Below are 22,722 nucleotides of genomic sequence, written 5' to 3' on the forward strand. Positions count from 1 at the left end.
AACTGTATGAATCAGGCTTGAAATGAGTTATATTTTTTCTAAAAAGAGTATAATCAATTTATAAAACGACTAACTATAATATTTCACCGTCCTTATAACTGTAAAATACATATTTGTATATTTAGTGTTAAGAGAAAATTTGCATATTTTCTAAAGGTAGGAGGGACATCCCAGCATCAAGTGGTGTCAGATTTCACATCCTGCTTCACCAGGCAGAAGAGACATGCTCCTGTGTCCCTGAGAATCAGGGCTACCTTTTCAATCTACGGTGTCCACATATCAATTTATTTAAGTGAAACTGTTGGTCAGAACTGGTACCAGAACCATGCAGAACCCAAAACAGGGGACTTCACATCCTATTAAAAATAATTTGGAAGTGCTTAAGATACTGTTCAACCTCTTTAACAGAGAATATATGAAGAAATCGGTTTCAGATATGATATGACTTGTAAGAGTGCAGAAATGTCACAGTGACTTGAGGCTTGGAGTTCCACCAAAACAATATGGAAATGGAGAACTGACAGTGCCTCTCTTGTAGATAAGAGCATTTCAAACATTTTAGTAGACGCTCTTATCCAGAGCAACTTACAGTTAGTGAGTGCATACATTATTTTTCATACTGGCCCCCACGTGGGAATCGAACCCACAACCCTGGCGTTGCAAATGCCATGCTCTACCAACTGAGCTACATCCCTGCCGGCCATTCCCTCCCCTACCCTGGGCCAATTGTGCGCCGCCCCATGGGTCTCCCGGTCGCGGCAGGCTACGACAGAGCCTGGATTCGAACCAGGATCTCTAGTGGCCTTTGACCACTGCGCCACTCGGGAGGTTAAACAACTGGGATGGGAGTACCCTCACACTGAGAGCCTAATGGCTTCAACAGCAGGTAGGCGTTTAAGCCTAAGCTAGTAATTAGCTAGTAATTAGTAGGACTAATGATGTCAATAGCCCATAAGGCTCTGGGCAAAAGCAGTGCACTACAGGGTGACATTGGGGATGAAAGCAGTGCACTACAGGGTGACATTGGGGATGAAAGCAGTGCACTACAGGGTGACATTAGGGATGCAAGCAGTGCACTACAGGGTGACATTGGGGATGAAAGCAGTGCACTACAGGGTGACATTGGGGATGAAAGCAGTGCACTACAGGGTGACATTGGGGATGCAAACAGTGCACTACAGGGTGACATTGGGGATGAAAGCAGTGCACTACAGGGTGACATTGGGGATGCAGTCACTGTTCTTCACTGTTTTTTCACCGTTATGATGTGAACCGTAAAGCTGGATGTTACTGCTTTGTGGTTGATTTGGATCCATTAAATTAAATAATGACGACGAACAAGAATAAAGAAAAACAAACCATGTTCTTCGTTTTTTTATCCAAATTTGCAACATCAACATAATCTGACACATACAAACAGACACACGATAGGGGCCCATCAATCAATCACATTATTTTATAAAGCCCTTTTTTACATCAGCAGTTGTCACAAAGTGCTTATACAGAAACCCAGCCTAAAACCCCAGAGACCAAGCAAACTCAAGTTCAACGTTTAACTTATGGTACAATACTGAAATATACTGTTGATGGCACATATACAGAAGCTTGTACTAAACGTATTTGACTCTTTAACAAAATCCTATAGAAACATGTTTTTACAAATGTTCACTGATTTAAAGTTTTAGCCTGAGTGCCGGTCTGTTTGTGCTGTCATGTCAACTCCTTGTCACTCATAGTCATGTCTGGCTTTAAAATTAGCACTGGAGTTGTGGCTAAAGCGCAAATAGATCTGGGACCAGGTTAATAACGTTTAGCTCTTTCAGTTAAATAAAACGATATTCATTCATTAGCCTCTTATAATTTAGATATCTCCACCATCTCCAGACAGTAGTGATTTGCATGCTACTGAGTATTCCACCTCCAAGACCTCTATCGAGTCTATTGTTTTGTCTGTTTGTGTAATTATCTGTAGTGAATTGAATGTGCCTGGCTTTCTCAGAATGCTGAATCAGGTAATACTGAAAAAAAATCATATTTCAGAGCTTGCATTTGGATCATTCTGAGGTGACCCTGTACTAGTTCATATTCAAAACCTGTATTATCACGTCTTCACAATCTGTAGTTCTCTGAGGTGCCTGCAGTGCTTACCGTCATTTACAGACAGTAGTTTGTGAAAGTACAAAATGTGCTTTTTTATAAGTCATGTGTGTTAATGGCCTAGCTCTCACCACTGTATGTTCAGTTGAGCAGTAGGTTTACCACCTGCGCTGTGGTCTACCATCTCCTAAACAACAGCTGCCCGCTTGCTGAGCGGTTCTCTTCCTGTCAATAATAATACAGATTTCATTTGCAGAGCACATTTCTCAATGCACATAAATTAGAACGCAAAAAAACAAAAACAATCACAATACGTCAACACATTACCTGCTAATGTTGAAGATGGACTTTAAGCAGAGTAAAAACCATAAAACATGAAAAGCTTGAATAGGTGTTTAGTTGTGTTCTAAGTGAGGAGATTAAAGCTGCCTCCTTGACACGTACAGGTGGGGGTGTTGCAGAGCCACGTGAGAAGGCACTGTCACCCATGCTGGGCAGGGTTGTGGCTGGTTTTACCGGGGCAGTTTTAGTCTGACGATTGTAGGGTAATTGCTGGGGAATAGTTCTCCAGAAGTTGGCATATGTATGTGTACACTCAGAAAAAACAGTACAGTGTTGTTCCCTGGTGTACAAAAAGATTAACATTTTTAGAATTGTTTGTTTCAATATGTGTTTTTGCATGTACAAAGATAAATAACTTCTTTTTTTTTACTAATCCAATCTGTTAGTAGTTGGATTTATTGCACCCGTTACTGAGATGGCTGTTCCAGTTTAGATAGTTAAGGGAGTCTCATTTATCAATACCTTAGCAGTCATTCTAAATGCCGGTTGCGGGTGATTAAAAGTTCACATTTTTGTATATCCTAACTCTGGCTGGATTCCAATAGGAATTCCATATCACTTTGCAAGCCAGCATAACGTGCCTTGCCCAATGTGGCCCGCAAACCAGCAGTTTCAGACTAGTCTGAGTACCAGGCAATGACATGGGAGTACAGGGATTGGATGAGCTAAAGAGACTGGAACTCAGGCTAGTTTCAGACCACCGTGTTGGGGTGAAACTACGCCGTTGAAGTATGGCCTTATGATATATGTTATGTATTATCATAAAGAGTTTCATTTCAATTATAAAATATTAACTTAGGCACTCACTTGATGAAGGCTACAGGACTGAAAGCCATTGAACGCAACAACCATGTCTCTGTCACTAGCAAACACAGTCATGGGTTGTAATGGTAACTCTAAAATTCATTTGAAAGGCACCCTGGGAAATATGCCTTGCACCCTACAGTGTTAAAACAACACCGAAAAAAATGTTTTAGAGGTACATTTTTGCCACTGAAAGGAACAGACTGCTTTGTCAATGTGGTGGTACCCTAAATAGGCTAATTTGTACCTTTTCCAAAGGTACGCTTTTGTGCCTGTACTAATTTGTCCCCTAAGGTACACTACTGGATAAATGAGGTGAAAATGAGACTGGAGTGTCTTTAAAAGTCTGTAACGAGACTATTTCAACAGATCGATGCTGCTCGCCGGTAGCTCAGAGTTCACCGTCATCTTCTCCCCTGTTAAGGCTGAGGAGGTGTCTCCATGAGAGGAGACGGACGGACCGTTCTCCATCACACCCTGCTCCAAGCCTCCATTGGCCCCGCCACCAGTCTCTGAGAAGGCCTCCCTCTTCAGTGGTCTAATAAAGCGTACCGTGGGGTTGTTGGGCTCCTCCACAGCGCCGCCCCGGTGGTTGGAGGGCTTCCTGAGGCAGCGGGACAGGGTGGCCACGCAGCTCTTCTTGAAGTTCTCGTTCATGAAGGCATAGATGATGGGGTTGTTAAAGGAGTTGGAGAAGCCGATGGCCTGGACGACGGCGACGATCATGTTCACCGTCACCTCGTCAGAGTTCTTCTCTAGGTCGTCTAGATGTGAACAAAAGGAAGGTCTTTTAGGAATTATTTAGCTGTATTTGGAGAATATTAGTAGCTTGGTTTCCATCCAATTTGCGACAGATTTTCATTTGAATATTCTAAAATCTCCATAAAACAATATCGCATTTTCCCACCAGAGATGTTTCCATCAAACAGATGTTTTGTATTATTATTATTTCAAATTAACAAAATCAATTTATAACATTTTTGACATGTGTTTTTCTGGATTTTTTTGTTGTTATTCTGTCTTTCACTGTTCAAATAAACCTACCATTAAAATTATAGACTGATCATTTCTTTGTCAGTGGGCAAACGTACAAAATCAGCAGGGGATCAAATACTTTTTTCCCTCACTGTACCGAATGGAAAAATACAAGTTAAATGGGTTTCCATCGCATTTTCGTTATATAGCAAATGTGCCCATTCTGGTCTTGGCACATGCGATGTAGCCAACAGCTCATAGATACAGTGTGGGTAGGCTACCTACAGTGGCTTGCGAAAGTATTCACCCCCCTTGGCATTTTTCCGATTTTGTTGCCTTACAACCTGGAATTAAAATTGATTTTTGGGGGGTTTGTATCATTTGATTTACACAACATGCCTACCACTTTGAAGATGCAAAATATTTTTTGGGGTGAAACAAACAAGAAGACAAAAAAACAGAGCTTGAGCGTGCATAACTTGTCCCCCCCAAAAAACTCAATTTTAGTCTCATCTGACCAGAGTACCTTCTTCCATATGTTTGTCTCCCACATGGCTTTTGGAGAACACCAAACGTGTTTGTTAATTTCTTTCTTTAAGCAATGGCTTTTTTCTGGCCACTCTTCCGTAAAGTCCAGCTCTGTGGAGTGTACGGCTTAAAGTGGTCCTATGGACAGATACTCCAATCTCCGCTGTGGAGCTTTGCAGCTCCTTCAGGGTTATCTTTGGTCTCTTTGTTGCCTAATTAATGCCCTCCTTGCCTGGTCTGTGAGTTTTGGTGGGCGGCCCTCTCTTGGCAGGTTTGTTGTGGTGCCATATTCTTTCCATTTTTTAATGGTGCTCCGTGGGATGTTCATAGTTTCTGATATTTTTTTATAACCCAACCCTGATCTGTACTTCACCACAACTTTGTCCCTGACCTGTTTGAAGAGCTCCTTAGTCTTCATGGTGCCGCTTGCTTGGTGGTGCCCCTTGCTTAGTGGTGTATATATACTGAGATCATGTGACAGATCATGTGACACTTAGATTGCAGACAGGTGGACTTTATTTAACTAATTATGTGACTTCTGAAGGTAATTGGTTGCACCAGATCTTATTTAGGGGCTTCATAGCAAAGGGGGTGAATACATATGCACGCACCACTTTTCTGTTATTTATTTCTTATAATTTTTTGAAACAAGTTATTTTTTCATTTCACTTCACCAATTTGGACTATTTTGTGTATGTCCATTACATGAACTCCAAATAAAAATGAATTTAAATGACAGGTTGTATTGCAACAAAATAGGAAAAACACCAAGGGGGGATGAATACTTTTGCAAGGCACTGTACATTATGAGATTATTGTGGATAAGAGCGATATTATTTGTATTTGTCAAATGGCAGCCAAGCATCAATCATCATGTCACCAGAATAGGACCCTCCGATATTTATTGGAAAGGAACATCAAGCTCATCAACTTGGACTTTCACCACCCTGTGAAGTTCATCATAACATATTTTCATCTGTAGCCTAATAAACTGCATGCTTTCCTGAGTCGTAGTGGGAGGACCACACAACATGTCATCGTATGACTCCAAGTTTACTTCGATATGATGGTTATTATATCAATATTCGCGCATAAAGGCATTTCCACCGCCATTTCTTGCATAATTCATTTTACAGACACAAAAAGATTGGACCATGTCGAATGAACAAATTGTCTGTCAGCCTAAAATTGTACCGACGTTTCATGTTTCCGTCAGACCGTTCGTGACTTTTTTCATGCCGTTCGTGACTTTTTTTCATGGGTCAGGTAATTCATCCGCATGAAATGGTTTGATAGAAACGTGGTTAGTGAGAGGGAGAAGAAAAAAAACATGCTGAACCGAAAGATTTACACCTGCCTCTACGAGTTACAGTTAACCATGAATATAAAGGTTAACATATGTGATGGGGATAGTTTATGCTATATGTGCTATAGCCTATTTCAGCCTGTTAGTCCTAGCCCCACTATCATTATTGTAGTGTAATAGAGCATATACTTACTGTACTCAAACAGCATGTGAACGGTATGAAATGGAGCCCAACAGACTGTGAACAGCAGAACAATGGTTATCATCATTTTTACAGCTCGCTTCTTCTTCCTGTGAAAATCAATAAAGCATGTTCTAACTTCCTCACGCTGATACCCTCTCTTTTTATTTCTCCCATACTGAGAGACATGCAGGTGTCATCATGCACAATGCATTTCAACACAATAAACAGGTATTTTCAAACAGCTCTGTGTTCCTGAGACTGCGGTTCGATCCCCAGGTGCCCTCCACTTTCAACTCTTTATATCCTGTTCTTCTCAACCAATCAATAAAATTGATTTTATAAAGCCCTTTTTACATCAGCAGTTCTCAACAAGCTTTACAGATAACCAGCCCAAAACCCCAAAGAGCAAGCAATGCACAGGCAGAAGCACAGTGGCTAGGAAAAACACCTTAGAAGGTAAGAATGTAGGAAGAAACCTAGAGAGGAACCAGGCTCTGAGGGGTGGCCAGTCCTCTTCTGGCTCATCTCTCCCCTCTCTCATTCTAGAAGAGGACCAGGCTCTGAGGGGTGGCCAGTCCTCTCCTGGCTCATCTCTCCCCTCTCTCATTCTAGAGAGGAACCAGGCTCTGAGGGGTGACCAGTCCTCTCCTGGCTCATCTATCCCCTCTCTCATTCTAGAGAGGAACCAGGCTCTGAGGGGTGACCAGTCCTCTCCTGGCTCATCTCTCCCCTCTCTCATTCTAGAGAGGAACCAGGCTCTGAGGGGTGACCAGTCCTCTCCTGGCTGTTCTCTCCCCTCTCTCATTCTAGAGAGGAACCAGGTTCTGAGGGGTGACCAGTCCTCTCCTGGCTGTTCTCTCCCCTCTCTCATTCTAGAGAGGAACCAGGCTCTGAGGGGTGGCCAGTCCTCTCCTGGCTCATCTCTCCCCTCTCTCATTCTTCCCTATATCTATCACAATAAAAAACAATGAAAGACGTCTGTGTCTATACACAGTACATACATTACCTGGATATTTTGTTGACCTCTCTGTGGTTCATGGTGCTCAGGACAGAGGAGTCCCCCACCCTCTTCCTGATCCACAGCTCTATCCCTATCCGTGTGTAGAGAAACAACATGGCTGCCATGGGCATCAGGAACAGAGCTACCATGATAAAGGTGGTGTACACCTGCCTGTGGGTCAGGGAAAGCCAACGTTCCTGACAACACACGTGGTGGTGGTCGTATAGGAAGTCATACTTCACCTGGGAACGGAGGGGGGAAACACATCAATTCATCATTCAATCAAAGCTTTTGGTTTTCTGGAGTGATTCTGAAAGTGATCGATTTGGTTAGGTTAGGTTAGGTTAGGTTAGGTTAGGTTAGGTCAGGTCAGGTCAGGTCAGGTCAGGTCAGGTCTGGTCTGGTCTGGTCTGGTCTGGTCTGGTCTGGTCAGGTTTGGTCAGGTTTGGTCAGGTTTGGTCTGGTCAGGTTTGGTTAGGTCAGGTCAGCTTCTTAGGTGCCGTGATGTTTACTGTAAGCTTTTTGGATTTGATTTGAAGCTACAGTAGCTGTGATGGGAGGGGCTTGACATACCTCTAGTTGCTGTACAAACAGCATTGGGGATCCCACAACCACTGATGCACTCCATACAAGTCCTACACAAAGAAGACATGATCAATACAAATGACTTCTTTACGATACCACAAGTAATAAATCATGTACTGTACGCATATGAAGAGTTTATTTCCAAAACGCTATATCCACCAATTTTTCACATTTGTGTTTTTTTTTTTCATCAGAAATGATTGCTTATGGGTACCTTCATGTGTATAAAATATGACTGTTCTAGTACGCTCAACTGAAAGGATGCAGTTCGTTTACAGTATACTAAACTGAACTAATAGTATGTAGTATATACTCATTAAGTATGTAGTATACAGTATGTTAGTGTGGGTATTTGAACACAGCTCTAGTGATAGATAACTAATACATGTCTGTCATTTAACAACCCCATGCCATGATTAGGTAGTGAATAAACACAATCTATTTCAGAAGTTTTTTTTAAAACAAAAAAAAGCTAATTTACCAACATTTCTGAAAGTTGATATACAGTGCCTATAGCAAGTCTACACCCCCTTCCCCCCCCCTTTTTTTGGGGGGGGTCAGTGCCTCAGAGCTTAATGCATTTAAATAAGGATTTGTTTTCATCACTTATCTACACAGCATACTCCAAAATTTAACCATAACTGAAGAACTCTCATTGGCTACTGTCTTCTCACAATGTCTGTACCTAGTGACCTTTAGTCATCTCCTTTCTCTTCTTCTCCTCTCTCCTCTCTCATTTCTCCTCTTCCCCACTCTCCCTTCTCTGCCGTACACCATTAACACTGTCGTAGTAAATATATAATGTTATAGCTTGGTCTGACTAAAATCTTGTGCATGACCCATCTTGTGTTGGGCCTTTGTATTCAATACAATGCACAAAAGACTTCTATCTTGTCAGCCTTATCAGCAGGTGGCTAAGGACAACACCCACGCCATAGGTCTCTCAGTTCTTCCAACTCACGAGTTCTTGCTCTGAGGACACACACACACACACCCCCCCCACACACACACACACATACACACACACACACACACACACATACACACACATACACACACACACACACACACACACACATACACACACACACACACACACACACATACACACACACACACACACACACACACATCATCATTGTTAAACACACACACGCACACACACACACAAAAATCCCCTTCTCTTAGGCTGAACATCTGAAGACAGAGAACCCGACTCAGAGCCAATGCAACAGTGACACTAGCCTGGAGGTGACCTCGCCCAACTCATCAGGACCAATCAGAAGATCAGAACTACTAGAATCAACCTACTTCATTTTATTGTATAAAATGTCAGCACACAATGTTTAGGGGCTCTCTCTCAGATATCTCCCTACGAGATTGACGAACGGGTCCGTGCACGCTATTTACAGATATCTTTACCTCTGAATAAACTGCCTTATATTATACAATTATCCACCTTGTCCGAAAGTCTCTACTTGGTCTCCGTTCTCCAGTAAACTTGTGATCATCAACAAAATTGGTAGCAGAGGATGGTTTTCTAACTCTGAATTCGGGTCCATAAAAGTTGATAGAGACAGGAGACAAGTAAGAGACGGATCAGAAAGTACGGGTGACCTGTTCGCAGGAGCAGCCGGGAATCCAGCTCGCCTCAGGAAACTGATCTAAACGGACGTCAATACAAAGGTAAGCAGAACCTGTTAAAACAAAATCTGCATATTGTATTGTAGGATAAACCAAATTAAGATCAGTAGTACTGAGCGTGAGTATGGATTACCGTTAAATTTATAACATATCTATTATGACTCAAAAGGCATATATGTAAAGATATCTGAATTCTTTAGGTTTTTACTGTTGAAATGTGACTCTAGGTGAGGAGTCTAGTTACAGAGGTTGTGGTTCACGAGAGAAGGACCCTTTTATTTTTACTGTTGATATCTGAAATCTTAGGTTTTTACTGTTGAAATGTGACTCTAAGAGAAGAAGTCTAGTTACAGTGGTTCACAAGAGAAGGACCGACTTTTATTTTCTGTTGAATTGTGGCTTTCTAGTGAGGAGCCTATTTACAGAGGTTTGGTTCTACAAGAGATGGACCCTTTTATTTGATCCACAAGAGAAGGATCTGGTGACTTGATAAAAAGATTCAGATAGTCGGGTTGAGTTAATTCCGTGAGAATCCAAGTCCAGAAAAGGTTCTCCCGACTAGACGCCAGTTGAATGGTTTAAACGACTGGGAGTCTCCTTGAGGAGAATCAATAAAATAAAATAAAAATACAAGTTCAGATAGTCGGGCATTGGTTGACTTGGCACTCAACTAGATGTACTGTGAGGAACTCAAACTGAATTCGTGTGTTGATGTTGATATGTAAATGCAAAATGTAAATGTTGAAATGTTAACCTGAATGTTGTGTAAGATTGGCCGTTTCATGAGACTAACTAGTTGATAACTTTTAAGAGGACCACCGAGTCCTATTTTGCCTGTTATGCAGCCGCTGCGCTAAAAGCTGACTTGTACTTTTTTCCCTCTTGTGGTGTTGGTATTTCCTAAATTCCTAAAAATAAATTGATAATTATTTTAGGAGCGCTCGAGTTTGCTAATATATTCTTCCAAAAGGGTGATTCTGATACCTTTTGGGAAAGTATATAATAACTCGAATACCTGAAAAACAATAATAACTTTTGCAAATAATTCCTAAAATTAAATTGATAATTATTTTAGGAGCGCTCGAGTTTGCTAATATATTCTTCCAAAAGGGCGATTCTGATACCTTTTGGGAAAATATATAATAACTCGAATACCTGAAAAACAATAATAACTTTTGCAAATAATTCCTAAAAAATTAAATTGATAATTATTTTAGGAGCGCTCGAGTTTGCCAATATATTCTTCCAAAAGGGCGATTCTGATACCTTTTGGGAAAATATATAATAACTCGAATACCTGAAAAACAATAATAACTTTTGCTAATAATTCCTCAAATTAAATTGATAATTATTTTGGGAGCGCTTGAGTTTGTTAATATATTGTTCCAAAAGGGCGATTCTGATACCTTTTGGGAAAATATATAATAATTCGAATAATTGAAAAACAATAATACCTTTTGCAAAATAATTCCTAATAATAAAGTATTGAACATTTTTTGTGTACGAGGGTGGGACATCAGAGATAAGTCTCAGTCAGCGCCAAGAATACATTGCTGGATTCGGCTAGTGACGGGCTAAGTGCACCAAGATAGTCTAAAAACTGTATAACCATGGCAACCACTACCGTCCCAAAACTCAAATTTAATGAATATCTAGATCAAAAAATACAGGATAGAGCGGGAGGGAAAGAACAGTATAAGACAGTAAAGAAAGTGTGGGAGGGAGTGAAACTCAAATGGACACAGGCAGGTTACTTTAGCGGGGGTGCCCCAGCCACATGCTGCCCTACCAGCATATAACCACCCACAACAAGACCCAAACCAACAGCCTAACCAGCAGCCAGCTCCTACCTTCCAGGGCATGTCAGACGAATATCCTCCCTGGCCCTGAAGCTGCCCACCACCACAGAACGGGAATGGGGGTCAGCATTTTCCACTCCACACCGAACCAACTGTCATGTGTGAAGTGGAGGGAGTTACCCACCAATTTTTGGTAGATACAGGATGTACGTACTCTGCCATAAGATCTCGTCAACCACTCTCTTCGGAATCAATACAGGTGGTGGGGGTATCAGGAACACCCGAAGCACAAAACAAGACCATACCATTGCTCTTCCAATGGGGCCCTTCCAATTTGAAGCATCAATTCCTATATTGTCCCAACTGTCCAATCAACCTATTAGGAAGGGACCTATTGTGCAAACTGAAATGTTCAATCTACCTTACCGAAAAGGGTGTGGAGGTTTCCATTGATCCCATTACCTCCACACCAGTTCATCCAGTTAGGGTGCTGATGCTACCCATCATCCCAACCCCAGTGCTCTCCCTGACCCAAGAAATATACTGGTTGAAGTGCATCGAATCCCGGCCAAGGAACCCCTGAGGTTCAATTCAAGTTCAACCAGCTGAGACAACTCATTTACACATTTCACCCATACAAGACTCCTCAAGCTGAAATCCACTGTACACTTAATGTGACTGACAATGATGTCAACCCATATACCGATGACTGGGATGAAAACATGATGCACCTGACACCAACAATCAGATGTTGTACCATAGTGTGTGGACAAGAAGGAGTGGCTGCTCCGGTTATCCTACCTTCCCATTTGAAATCCTGGTACCTACTGGGCGAAGAATCTGCTCCCATGTTACACTGGCAGTTGGACACGGTTTTGAGGCAAGGAGCCTTGGGCCTATGATCAGAAGAGCATCCAAACTCCAGTGGGAACCCACCCAAACTCCAGGAATAACCAAAGCCACCACTGAGAACATGTGGAGGTTTATGACAGTTGACACAGAGGAACATTGCCTTCCTGAACGTTTGACTCTCCCAAGACACCATGGTAAACCTTACACAGACCACCCCTCATCACAAGCACTGCTTTCCACCATTGATGAAGGCATATGGACACACACCCCATTTGATGTTGGACAACTACAGGTGGCACCAGTCACCATCACCTTACTCAACCCTGATCAAATTCCTATCTACCGAACACAGTACCGTCTGAAACCTGAACAGACCATGGGGATCAAACCAACCATAGATGGGTTGTTGGGAGCTCGTGTCATATATCACACTGTGTCTCCATGGAACACACCAATCTTACCAGTCTTGAAAACAGGAGGCGAAACATACCGGATGGTACAAGACTTCCGAGCAGTGAACGACATCACTGCACCCATTGACCTACCTGTCCCTGACCCTCACATTACACTGAGTAATCTCTCACCAAAACACCAATACTTCACCGTTGTGGATCTGGCTAATCCCTTCTTCAGCATTCCACTGGATGAGGCTTCACAGCCTCTCTTTGCCTTCACATATGAACATTAACAGTATACGTATTCGGTTCTTCCACAGGGTTACAGGTGTTCTCCCGGAATCTTCAATCATATCCTAAAGACACACCTGGCCGAATTGAAAATCCCTGAAGGAGTGATACTCATCCAATATGTAGATGACCTTTTGCTGGGGGCTCCCACATCTGATCTCTGTCTACAAATGACAAAAACCCTACTTGACTTCTTGGCTGTCAAAGGCTACAAGGTCAAAATGAGCAAAGTCCAGTCCTGTCGCAGAACTGTTCTTTTCCTTGGCAGAGAAATCTCAGGAGAAGGTGCTGGTCTCGAAATCCCACCGAGATTCCATACTCCATCATCCACGTCCCATCACAGTGTCAGGCATGTTGTCCTTCCTGGGGTTGACAGGGTACAGCCGTACCCACATCCCTGACTACACATCCAGGACTGAACCACTGAGAGAAATAGTGAGAGAAGCAGGACCAAGAAACTTACACTCCTCACTTACCTGGACACCTGAAGCATCAACAGCATTTGCTCTCCTAAAAACCGATCTCTCGGTGGCAGCAGCTCTGACAGCACCCGACTACAAAAACAAATTTCATCTTGATGTTTCTGAAAAGGAGGGGTTCACTTCTTCCATCCTTTTTCAGAAACAAGAGGGGGAGAGAAGAGTACTGATGTATCATTCCTCTAAGTTGGACCATATTGAAGCAGGTCAGACAACATGTTCCAGGTACGTGGCTGCAGTGGCAAAAGCTATTGAAAAACCGCCCACCTGGTAATGTGCCACAAATTGGAAATCCATACGCACCATGGGGTTGCAGCATATCTGATGAGCAAGGAATTCACGTTCAGCGCTGAAAGAAAGAACAAAATCCAGAATAAATGCACCCAATCACACATTACTTTTGTCAACACCGACAAAAACATGGCAGACGCACTCAATGCAGAAGAAGGGTTGGCACACTCCTGTGAAGAGAGGGCGGCACAGGAACTGAAACTGCGACCTGAAACTGCGACCAGACTTGGGAAACGAACCCCTTACCAATCCTGATCTATGGTTGTACACCGATGGATGCTGCTATAGAGGAGAAGAAGGGAACATAGCAGCATATGCAGTGGTACAGCAGCTTCCAGACGGGTCACACGTGACCCTGGAATCAGACATCATCCCACAACCTGCCTCAGCCCAACTAGCCGAGATCATTGGTTTGACTCAAGCCCTGGAAAAGGCTGAAGGAAAGACTGTGAACATCTACACTGACTCAGCATATGCTCATGGAGCAGTCCATACAGATGGACCACAATGGGTCAGACGTAACTTCACCACAACAGGAAACCTTCCGATCAAACACAAGGCACAAATGGAGAGACTGATAAAAGCAGTCTCACTACCTGAGCAGGTGGCCATCATGAAGTGCAAAGGACATCAGCAACTCAAGAACAAAGTCAGCGAGGGAAATGACGCAGCTGACAAAGCAGCCAAGAAAGCTGGGGGCTACACTCCAAGACAGATGGTGCTGCAGACTCAACCAGCTAGAACAGAACTCACAGACCAACACATAAAGGAACTACAATTCACAGCGGGCCCGTATGAGCACTCGGTATGGGGACAGAATGGAGCCACCAAAGGACCTGATGAACTTTGGAGATGCCATGACGGCAGGTTGGTGGCCCCAGCTAATCTCTGTCCCGAGCTGATACGTGAGGCTCATGGGCCCACCCATGAAGGGAAACTCAAAACTTTACAGAAGGTTTCCCCATATTTGGTGGCACCCACACATTAAGGACATGACAGACTTGTTTTGTGATGAGTGCAGCATTTGTGGCAGCCACAACCCAAAGAAACCTTTCCAAACACCCATGGGTTCATACCCAGTACCTAATGCATGTTTTCAGGACATTAGCATAGATTACACTGACATGGGGGCTGATAATGTAACTAATGGGAAAAAGGTACTTATTGGTAATGGTAGATCGATTCTCCAAATGGGTTGAGGCAATACCAACAGCACGTGAGGATGCCAGGTCGGTCATTAAGTGGCTGCAGACTGAACTCATACCAAGGTATGGGGTTCCAAGACAAATCCGATCCGACAACGGGTCCCATTTCAGTAACCAACACCTGAGACAGGTGGAGGAGAGGTTCGGCATTGTGCACAAGTTTGGGTCTGTGTACCGGCCGCAATCTCAGGGCCTCGTGGAACGTGCCAATCAAACTTTGAAGGCTAAGATAGCCAAGGTATGTGCAGGTTCAAAGTTGACGTGGGGTTGAAGCTCTGCCCCTGGCGTTGATGGCCATGAGAGCCTCTCAAGGAGCAGGCACCCATCTCTCTCCACATGAGATTATGACTGGTAGAGTCATGCCTGGTCCACCAAGGGAGGGAGGTCATATGCCCGCCCCTGATGTACAACAAATTGTAATGTCTGAATATGTGAGAAAACTAACGGAACTCTCTGCAGCTCTCTCCAAACAGATTCACAAGGTCCAAGAGGGGGAGCTGACGGGAGATCCGGCGCCGCTGAAGGTAAAAGTTGGTGACTGGGTGAGGGTTAAGGTCCACAAGAGAAAGTGGCAAGAACCCAGGTGGACTGGACCGTACGAAGTGAAGGAGGTTACTTCACACTCAGTCCAGGTCAAAGGTAAATTGGGCGCACCTTGGCACCACCTTACACATTGCACACCAGCACCAACTCCTTCCAGAACTTTGACTGAGGTCAGGGCTGACTTGAGCGCCCTAAATTCGGCACCAAATACAGAGGCTCCTAGTCTGTGAGAATGTGGAGGAGACTCTCATTAACAGAGACTGGAGGGCTTCGCCCTGGGAGGAGACATAGACCTCCCTGGGAGAGACTGGGAATCTCTGGTCCCTTGTTTGTTATTTTCATTATAGTCACTGGAGTTTCCATGGGAACTTTCACATGGCTAATACAGCAACCAGCACATCCACATACTAATATCACTAGTCCTAATAATATCACATCTCACGCCACCGTCAGAACAAACACCCATACCTTACGAAAACGACATGTTTTAAATAGCGACCAAAACTGTACTACCAACCAAATTAGAAGTACCACCCTATGTATCCCTATAAATACTACCACCACTGTCACCGTCCCTTGGGGAATGTTGGAAAGTACTGGGCAGAATGAAAACAGGAAGTTATGGCAAGTCCAATATCATTTTTACATGACATTGGGGGGTTTGGATAAATGGTCCTGGAAAAACCTAGTCGCCGAGACAGGTCCTGATTGGTCAAGTTATTCAACAGGACGGAACGTCTTATTATGGCGAAAGGGACTTACATTGGCCAAAGAACAAAATGGCCTGAAGTTAATTATCCCACCAGGCCAGAGGGAGGGCTGCCAATATTTCATATTGGCTCCATATATGGACACCGGTCCATATAGTCGAAATAGGGCTCCATTTTATATTTACTATTTTAAATGGAACTTGATTGTTTGTTTTGTATCAACACCCGACCCTTCCACTTCTACAATTAAGGACGATAGAAAAAACATTGTGAAACCCACAGGTAGAGGTAGATGGGGACCAATTACCATGGTTACCACTCCACCTACTTTGGATGATGCAATCTTGACCGCTACAGGTGTCTCCGGCCTTTCTAACAACTGGCTCTTGTTGACTGAGGAAGCGGCAAGGGTGACTCATCAGAGTTGTGTGGTTTGTATGGGGGCACGGCCATTGCTTCGCATTATCCCTGCCGCCATCACGCCAGAATGCTTCCTGTCTGTCATGAAACATGACAACCCTTCCGCCAATTGTACACTATGGGACGTAATTCATCCCTTGGTTACTAAAGTAACTAAGAAACCAATTTTTTCCTATCAGGTGGCTAGAGCTAACTTTACCTGTGTTAATCTCACGAAAGGTCTACCATTGTTGGGTATGGTACCTGTTGGATGGTGTCGGTTTATCTATACGCCTAATGCTGAGTTTAAACCTGTTTCCAGGGCTGATGTCTGGTGGTGGTGTGGAGGCGTTCGTCTGTTTGATGGACTGCCTGGAAATGCCACAGGCACCTGTGCACTAGTCTCTCTTTTGCTACCAATTTCTGTGTATCCAACAGGTGTTCAGGAGCTGGTGACCCATGTGTCTGACTTAATTCCTACCAGGACCAGGCGCGCTGTGGGCCCTACTCATGGGGACCCAACCTACATTGATGCAATTGGGGTCCCTAGGGGGGTACCAGATGAGTATAAATTGATTGACCAAGTAGCCGCAGGTTTTGAATCTTCATTTTGCTGGTGGTGCACGATTAATAAAAATGTTGACAGAATCAATTATGTCCATTTTAATGTTCAAAAAATTAGGCAATTGGACACAACAAGGTTTTGAGGCGGTACATGGCCAGTTGGCTGCGACCTCTCTCATGGCTTTCCAAAATCGTATTGCTGTCGACATGCTCCTGGCTGAAAAAGGAGGAGTATGTGCTATGTTTGGTGAACAATGTTGTACCTTTATTCCCAACAACACAGCCACAGATGGCAGCTTGACTGTCGCCCTGGAAGGGTTACGAACTCTTAATGGCAAAATGAAGAGCCACTCAGGGGTGGATACTTCAATGTGGGACTCTTGGATGGATGCGTTTGGTAAATATAAAACGCTTGTTTCTTCTATACTTGTATCCATCTCTGTTTTTGCTGCAATTCTAGTGCTTTGTGGATGCTGTTGCATTCCATGCATACGGACGCTGACAACCAGGATTATAACCACCGCTATTGATCCGCATCCTGCAGATAACGGTCAGATGTTTCCTTTGCTTGCTATTGACGATGCTGACCAAGGATATCTGGATGATGAATAGCATTTAAGCTTTTTGTCACGTCTCTTGTGAGACGTGAAGAGGGGGAATGTAAAACTTTATCTTCTGATAAAGTTTTCCCTATTTTGCCAATTGCACTATTAAGCTTGTGTCACGTCTCTTGTGAGACGTGAAGAGGGGGAATGTAAAACTTTATCTTCTGATAAAGTTTTCCCTATTTTGCCAATTGCACTATTAAGCTTGTGTCACGTCTCTTGTGAGACGTGAAGAGGGGGGAATTAAAACTTTATCTTCTGATAAAGTTTCCTATTTTGCCAAATTGCAGCATTTAAGCTTTATGTCACGTCTCTTGTGAGACGTGAAGAGGGGGAATCAAAACTTTATCTTCTGATAAAGTTTTCCCTATTTTGCCAATTACACTGTTAGCTTGTGTCACGTCTTAAGTTTTCCTTCTTTACTGTTACTTGGTCACGTCTCTGGGGAGACGTGAAGAGAGGGATTTGTCGTAGTAAATATATAATGTTATAGCTTGGTCTGACTAAAATCTTGTGCATGACCCATCTTGTGTTGGGCCTTTGTATTCAATACAATGCACAAAAGACTTCTATCTTGTCAGCCTTATCAGCAGGTGGCTAAGGACAACACCCACGCCATAGGTCTCTCAGTTCTTCCAACTCACGAGTTCTTGCTCTGAGGACACACACACACACACCCCCACACACACACACACATACACACACACACACACACACACACATACACACACATACACACACACACACACACACACACACACACACACACACACACACACACACACACACACACACACACACACACACACACATCATCATTGTTAAACACACACACGCACACACACACACAAAAATCCCCTTCTCTTAGGCTGAACATCTGAAGACAGAGAACCCGACTCAGAGCCAATGCAACAGTGACACTAGCCTGGAGGTGACCTCGCCCAACTCATCAGGACCAATCAGAAGATCAGAACTACTAGAATCAACCTACTTCATTTTATTGTATAAAATGTCAGCACACAATGTTTAGGGGCTCTCTCTCAGATATCTCCCTACGAGATTGACGAACGGGTCCGTGCACGCTATTTACAGATATCTTTACCTCTGAATAAACTGCCTTATATTATACAATTATCCACCTTGTCCGAAAGTCTCTACTTGGTCTCCGTTCTCCAGTAAACTTGTGATCATCAACAACACAAAAGCATAAAAAAAGAGTGTTTATTTTTGAAAGCATACCTAGCATCTTGTATGCTCTTTTCGGCGTGTATTGCCTCCTCATTTTCAAGGGGTAGACAATGCCCTGGTAGCGCTCTACGGCGATGCAGGTCATTGTGAGAATCCCTGTGACGATGGCCGTGGTCTGGACAAAAGGAATCGTCTTGCAGACGAGAACACCTAGCAGGAGAAAGGGGTTAGAAGTGTCACTCAAAAACACACTCTGCAGAGATCAAGCAGAAGCTTCTCCAAAAGTCTTTCTCTCATTGGCTGCGTTTACACAGCCCAAATTCGGGATCTTTTTTCACTAATTGGTCTTTTGACCAATCAGATCACCAATTCAAACGAAAATAGGCTATTTTGTGACAATTCACGGTATAAGCTATATCACAAAACGAATGTGATATTGCTTGCTCTAAATATTGTGTTTAATATTCAAAAAGGGGAAATAACTCTCAAGCCACCTATAAACCCTAATGCTAAGGGCTGTCCGGCAACGCAGAACATGGTTTAAAAACGGTTTACTTAGACTACAACTATGGAAATAAAATAGTCTATAAGGTAATGCTCTGTAGTCTATTACTTCCTCCGTTGGTTGGTTTTTAATGTCAACATGGGCGGCAGGTAGCTTAGTGGTTAAGAGCGTTGTACCAGGAACCGAAAGGTCGCTGGTTCTAATCCCCGAGCCGACTAGGTGAAAAATCTGTCGATGTGCCCTTGAACAAGGCACTTAACCCTAATTGCGTCTGGATAAGAGCGTCTGCTAAATGACTAAAAAAAACATTTTGAGTGACGCCCATCAATTCATTCAACTGTAGAAGGCACCAGAAGGCAATAAACTGAGATTCTCTTGAAATTATAAAAGGTGCTCTGCAAACACAACCCATTCATTAACCAACGAGTGTCAAGGCTCAGAATAGAATAGAATGTTCTTTAAACTACTACCAGGTTGAATGTGTATCCATATTATTTTAAGAAGAAAAAAAACGATTATATATAGGCTTCTAAAGTTTATTCAAACTATCAATGTCAGCAGGCACCCACTGCACAGACGTCAATTCAACGTCTATTCCACGTTGGTTCAACGTTATTTCGTCGAAATGACGTGGAAACAAATGTGGATTCAACCAGTAGGCATGCAGTGCAGAGCAGACAGGTGTTTTGATGGAATCGTGGAACACAGGAACTCACCTCCGAGCCATTCCGAGGAGATGTTCTGCAACAAGGTGAACGGGATGCAGAAGAATGTGATAAGAAGGTCGCTCACCGCCAGAGAACAGATGAAAATATTAGTAGCGGTCTGCATTGCTCTTTTAAGCACCACTATGTAGACAACCAAGCTGTTCCCAACCAGAGCCAGGGCGAAAATGGTAGCGTACATAATCACGAAAGTTGTCTTCGCGCCCAACGGCAGCTCAGGGACGTAGACAAGCGGCTGTATGTTGTAAGACTCGATGAACTCTTGTCGCGTTAAGTTGTAATATTGTAGCATCTCTTGCAGAACCTCGGGCGTTATTTTCGTGGACCCCATTTCTGTTGCCGTTATCATTTTATAGGAGTTGATTTAAATTATCACAGTCCAGTAGGACAGCCACTACAGATGTATTTCCCCGCCCGACAATTGTGTTTTATTCACGCGTGGCTGATTAGGCTATTCCAAGCAGTGCGCGCACTGTGCGCTCCTCCAAAAAAAAAAAAACATTTCCACTGTGCATTTCTCCCGTGTTCAGAGTCAAGAGGAGAGTGTCTGAGTGACTCCTTCTGGCCTATACTGCATGTTGTTAGTCTGCTGTTATTGCTGTAGGCTAATAACCTCTGTCCGTCAAGTGGTGGAACCCCCCAATTAGCTGTCATTCCAGTCGTCAAAAGACAGAACGAACACACGCACGCACGCACGCACGCACACACAGCTTTATGGAAACGGATGCATTTATTTCTGCTTTTCATCATGTAGCCTATACAAGATAGAGGTCTCACGAAAAGGTAATTCCTGGTTTTGATCAGTGTGTTCCATCTGCTGAACTCCTACAGAGGAGGAGTCAATCAACTTCTCTATCCTTGCATTTATTAGAGTTAGTTACATAGTCGTTTGTTTTTGTTATACAGTGCTCTTCAGAGGTGTGCATTTCGACAACAAACTTAAATTGCGGATTCTATTATAAAGGCCTATTTCAGAACTGTTAAGGGGATTTTGACAAGGGTCCTGTCTTTCAATCAAATGTTCTGTACATATAGTACTTTAAGTACAGCCTGCATGAACATTATAATTGGACTCAAAATATATATGGATTTATGCATTGGGTGCAAGTTACCCATTGTTTATTAGGGATGATTTTCTATATTGTGTTGAGAGCTGAGTCTCCTAGCAACATGGGAAACATTGGACCCTAAGTGAGAGGCTGAAGACTGTGGGGAGCAGTGGCGATTTTAGCATGTAAATCTTGGTGGGGCAAATAAATAATAATGTGGGATGCATGCCAGCAAAGCTACTACACAACACTAAACAATACATTAACTGCACTATAACGTGACAAACGGTGCCCACAAACTGTTAGGGCCTACATAAAGCTGTCCCAACAGCAGAAGCAGTCCCAACATCTTGCCACTGCTACACCTGGCTATCAGCGGAGCCTTGTCTGGCAGCGAAACAGTTCATTCAGCCTCATTCACTGCCTTTAAAAAAATACATAGCTGATATGGCTGACTTGGTTAAACAAATGTGGTTTCTACTGACAATTGAGATGTCCAAACTATGGCATAAGGGGACGACAAGCGGATAAGAGGCAATCCGTAATTTCAATTAAGACATTAATGAGCGAGCTAGGACAGACGTAGTCAATATAACTATTTGTTCAGCACTTTTGAAATATACAGCGACAGAATTCAGAACATGGGCCGTTCTTACAGTGTTCTCCCTGTACACCAAGTCAGAACCGTAGGATAAATAAAGGGGGCATATAAGCAGACAATGAAAGCTCTTACAATATTCGATGATTACATTTCTCTAAAACAGGTTATAGGCTACATGTGCACCACCAAGTCAGAACAGTAGGCGAAATTAAGAGGGGAAAATATGGGTGAGGCACATGGACTACAAACAGCTTTTGATTTAGCCTGGCAACATCATTTATGCAGCAGCATACAATACATTTTTGGACTCAGCTTGTTGTTGCTGTGCTCACTTGACCAGGAAGGTGGCGCGACGGTCCTTCGTGGGCAAATTTTGTCATCAAACTTTGTCATCAAAGTCTGGCATGCTCTAGATTTATGGTGCTTTCAAGACAACTGGGAACTTTGAAAAAACAAGGTCGAATCATGATGACGTTAGTGATCTTCAGGTCATAGCTCTAGAAAGAGGCCTGAGTTCCGGATTTACAATTCCGAGTTGGATGACCGTTAAGCTTATTTTCCCAGTCTGAGCTAGTTTTTTCCCCAAGTTCCCAGTTGTCTTGAAAGCACCATAAATCCAGAGAATGCCACAGAAGTCAGATTTCGCAGTTCCGTGTTAACAGTTGTTTTGAGCGCGGCACAAATCATGCTTCATTGACAGCATGTCCAATGTTGAATGTTTATCATTTTAAACTTGGAAAAGATACCCTTAATCCCAGATTTGGGACCACACAGCCACTCCACTGAATAGCAGGCTAGTGATTGATTTCCAATGCTTGCAATTATCCACTGATTCCTTCCAAACCACTCATTGTTGAATTTGCGATTTCCAACTTGTCCTGTAATGTTTATGTCCAATGGCCGATGTGCACCGATACGTTTTATCTATAATTTCTCTTCATTATTTCTCTTCATATGACAAGGATTAAAAAGGATTTGCCAGTAGATTGTCGACTTGATTCATGATGTCTGCTAGCTAAGATTTTGAAAGCATGATGTTGACATGATCAGTCCAAT

General features: G+C 43.1%; 1 protein-coding gene across 1 annotated transcript; it reads right to left on the reverse strand.

The window, feature by feature from the left end:
- Positions 1-1,375: 1,375 nt before the first annotated feature.
- On the reverse strand, positions 1,376-20,447 carry LOC121587317 (pyroglutamylated RF-amide peptide receptor). Its single transcript, XM_041904227.2, has 6 exons — positions 20,008-20,447; positions 18,838-18,996; positions 7,810-7,871; positions 7,243-7,478; positions 6,246-6,343; positions 1,376-4,007 (listed from the first exon to the last, which is right to left on the reverse strand). The coding sequence occupies exons 1-6, from the start codon at positions 20,363-20,365 to the stop codon at positions 3,601-3,603; spliced, it is 1,320 nt and encodes a 439-aa protein (XP_041760161.2). The 5' UTR covers positions 20,366-20,447; the 3' UTR covers positions 1,376-3,600.
- Between the last annotated feature and the right edge of the window lie 2,275 nt (positions 20,448-22,722).

Source organism: Coregonus clupeaformis, unplaced genomic scaffold (genome assembly GCF_020615455.1).
Source record: "Coregonus clupeaformis isolate EN_2021a unplaced genomic scaffold, ASM2061545v1 scaf1533, whole genome shotgun sequence".
Classification (NCBI taxonomy): domain Eukaryota; kingdom Metazoa; phylum Chordata; class Actinopteri; order Salmoniformes; family Salmonidae; genus Coregonus; species Coregonus clupeaformis.

Excerpts from the sequence above, each read along its gene's own strand:
- LOC121587317 (XM_041904227.2), bottom strand. The coding sequence starts at position 20,365 with ATGATAACGGCAACAGAAATGGGGTCCACGAAAATAACGCCCGAGGTT. Across the intron at positions 7,479-7,809 it reads TGTTTGTACAGCAACTAGAG|GTGAAGTATGACTTCCTATA; the intron begins GTATGTCAAGCC and ends CTCCGTTCCCAG. Across the intron at positions 4,008-6,245 it reads TCACATGCTGTTTGAGTACA|ACGACCTAGAGAAGAACTCT; the intron begins GTAAGTATATGC and ends GTTCACATCTAG.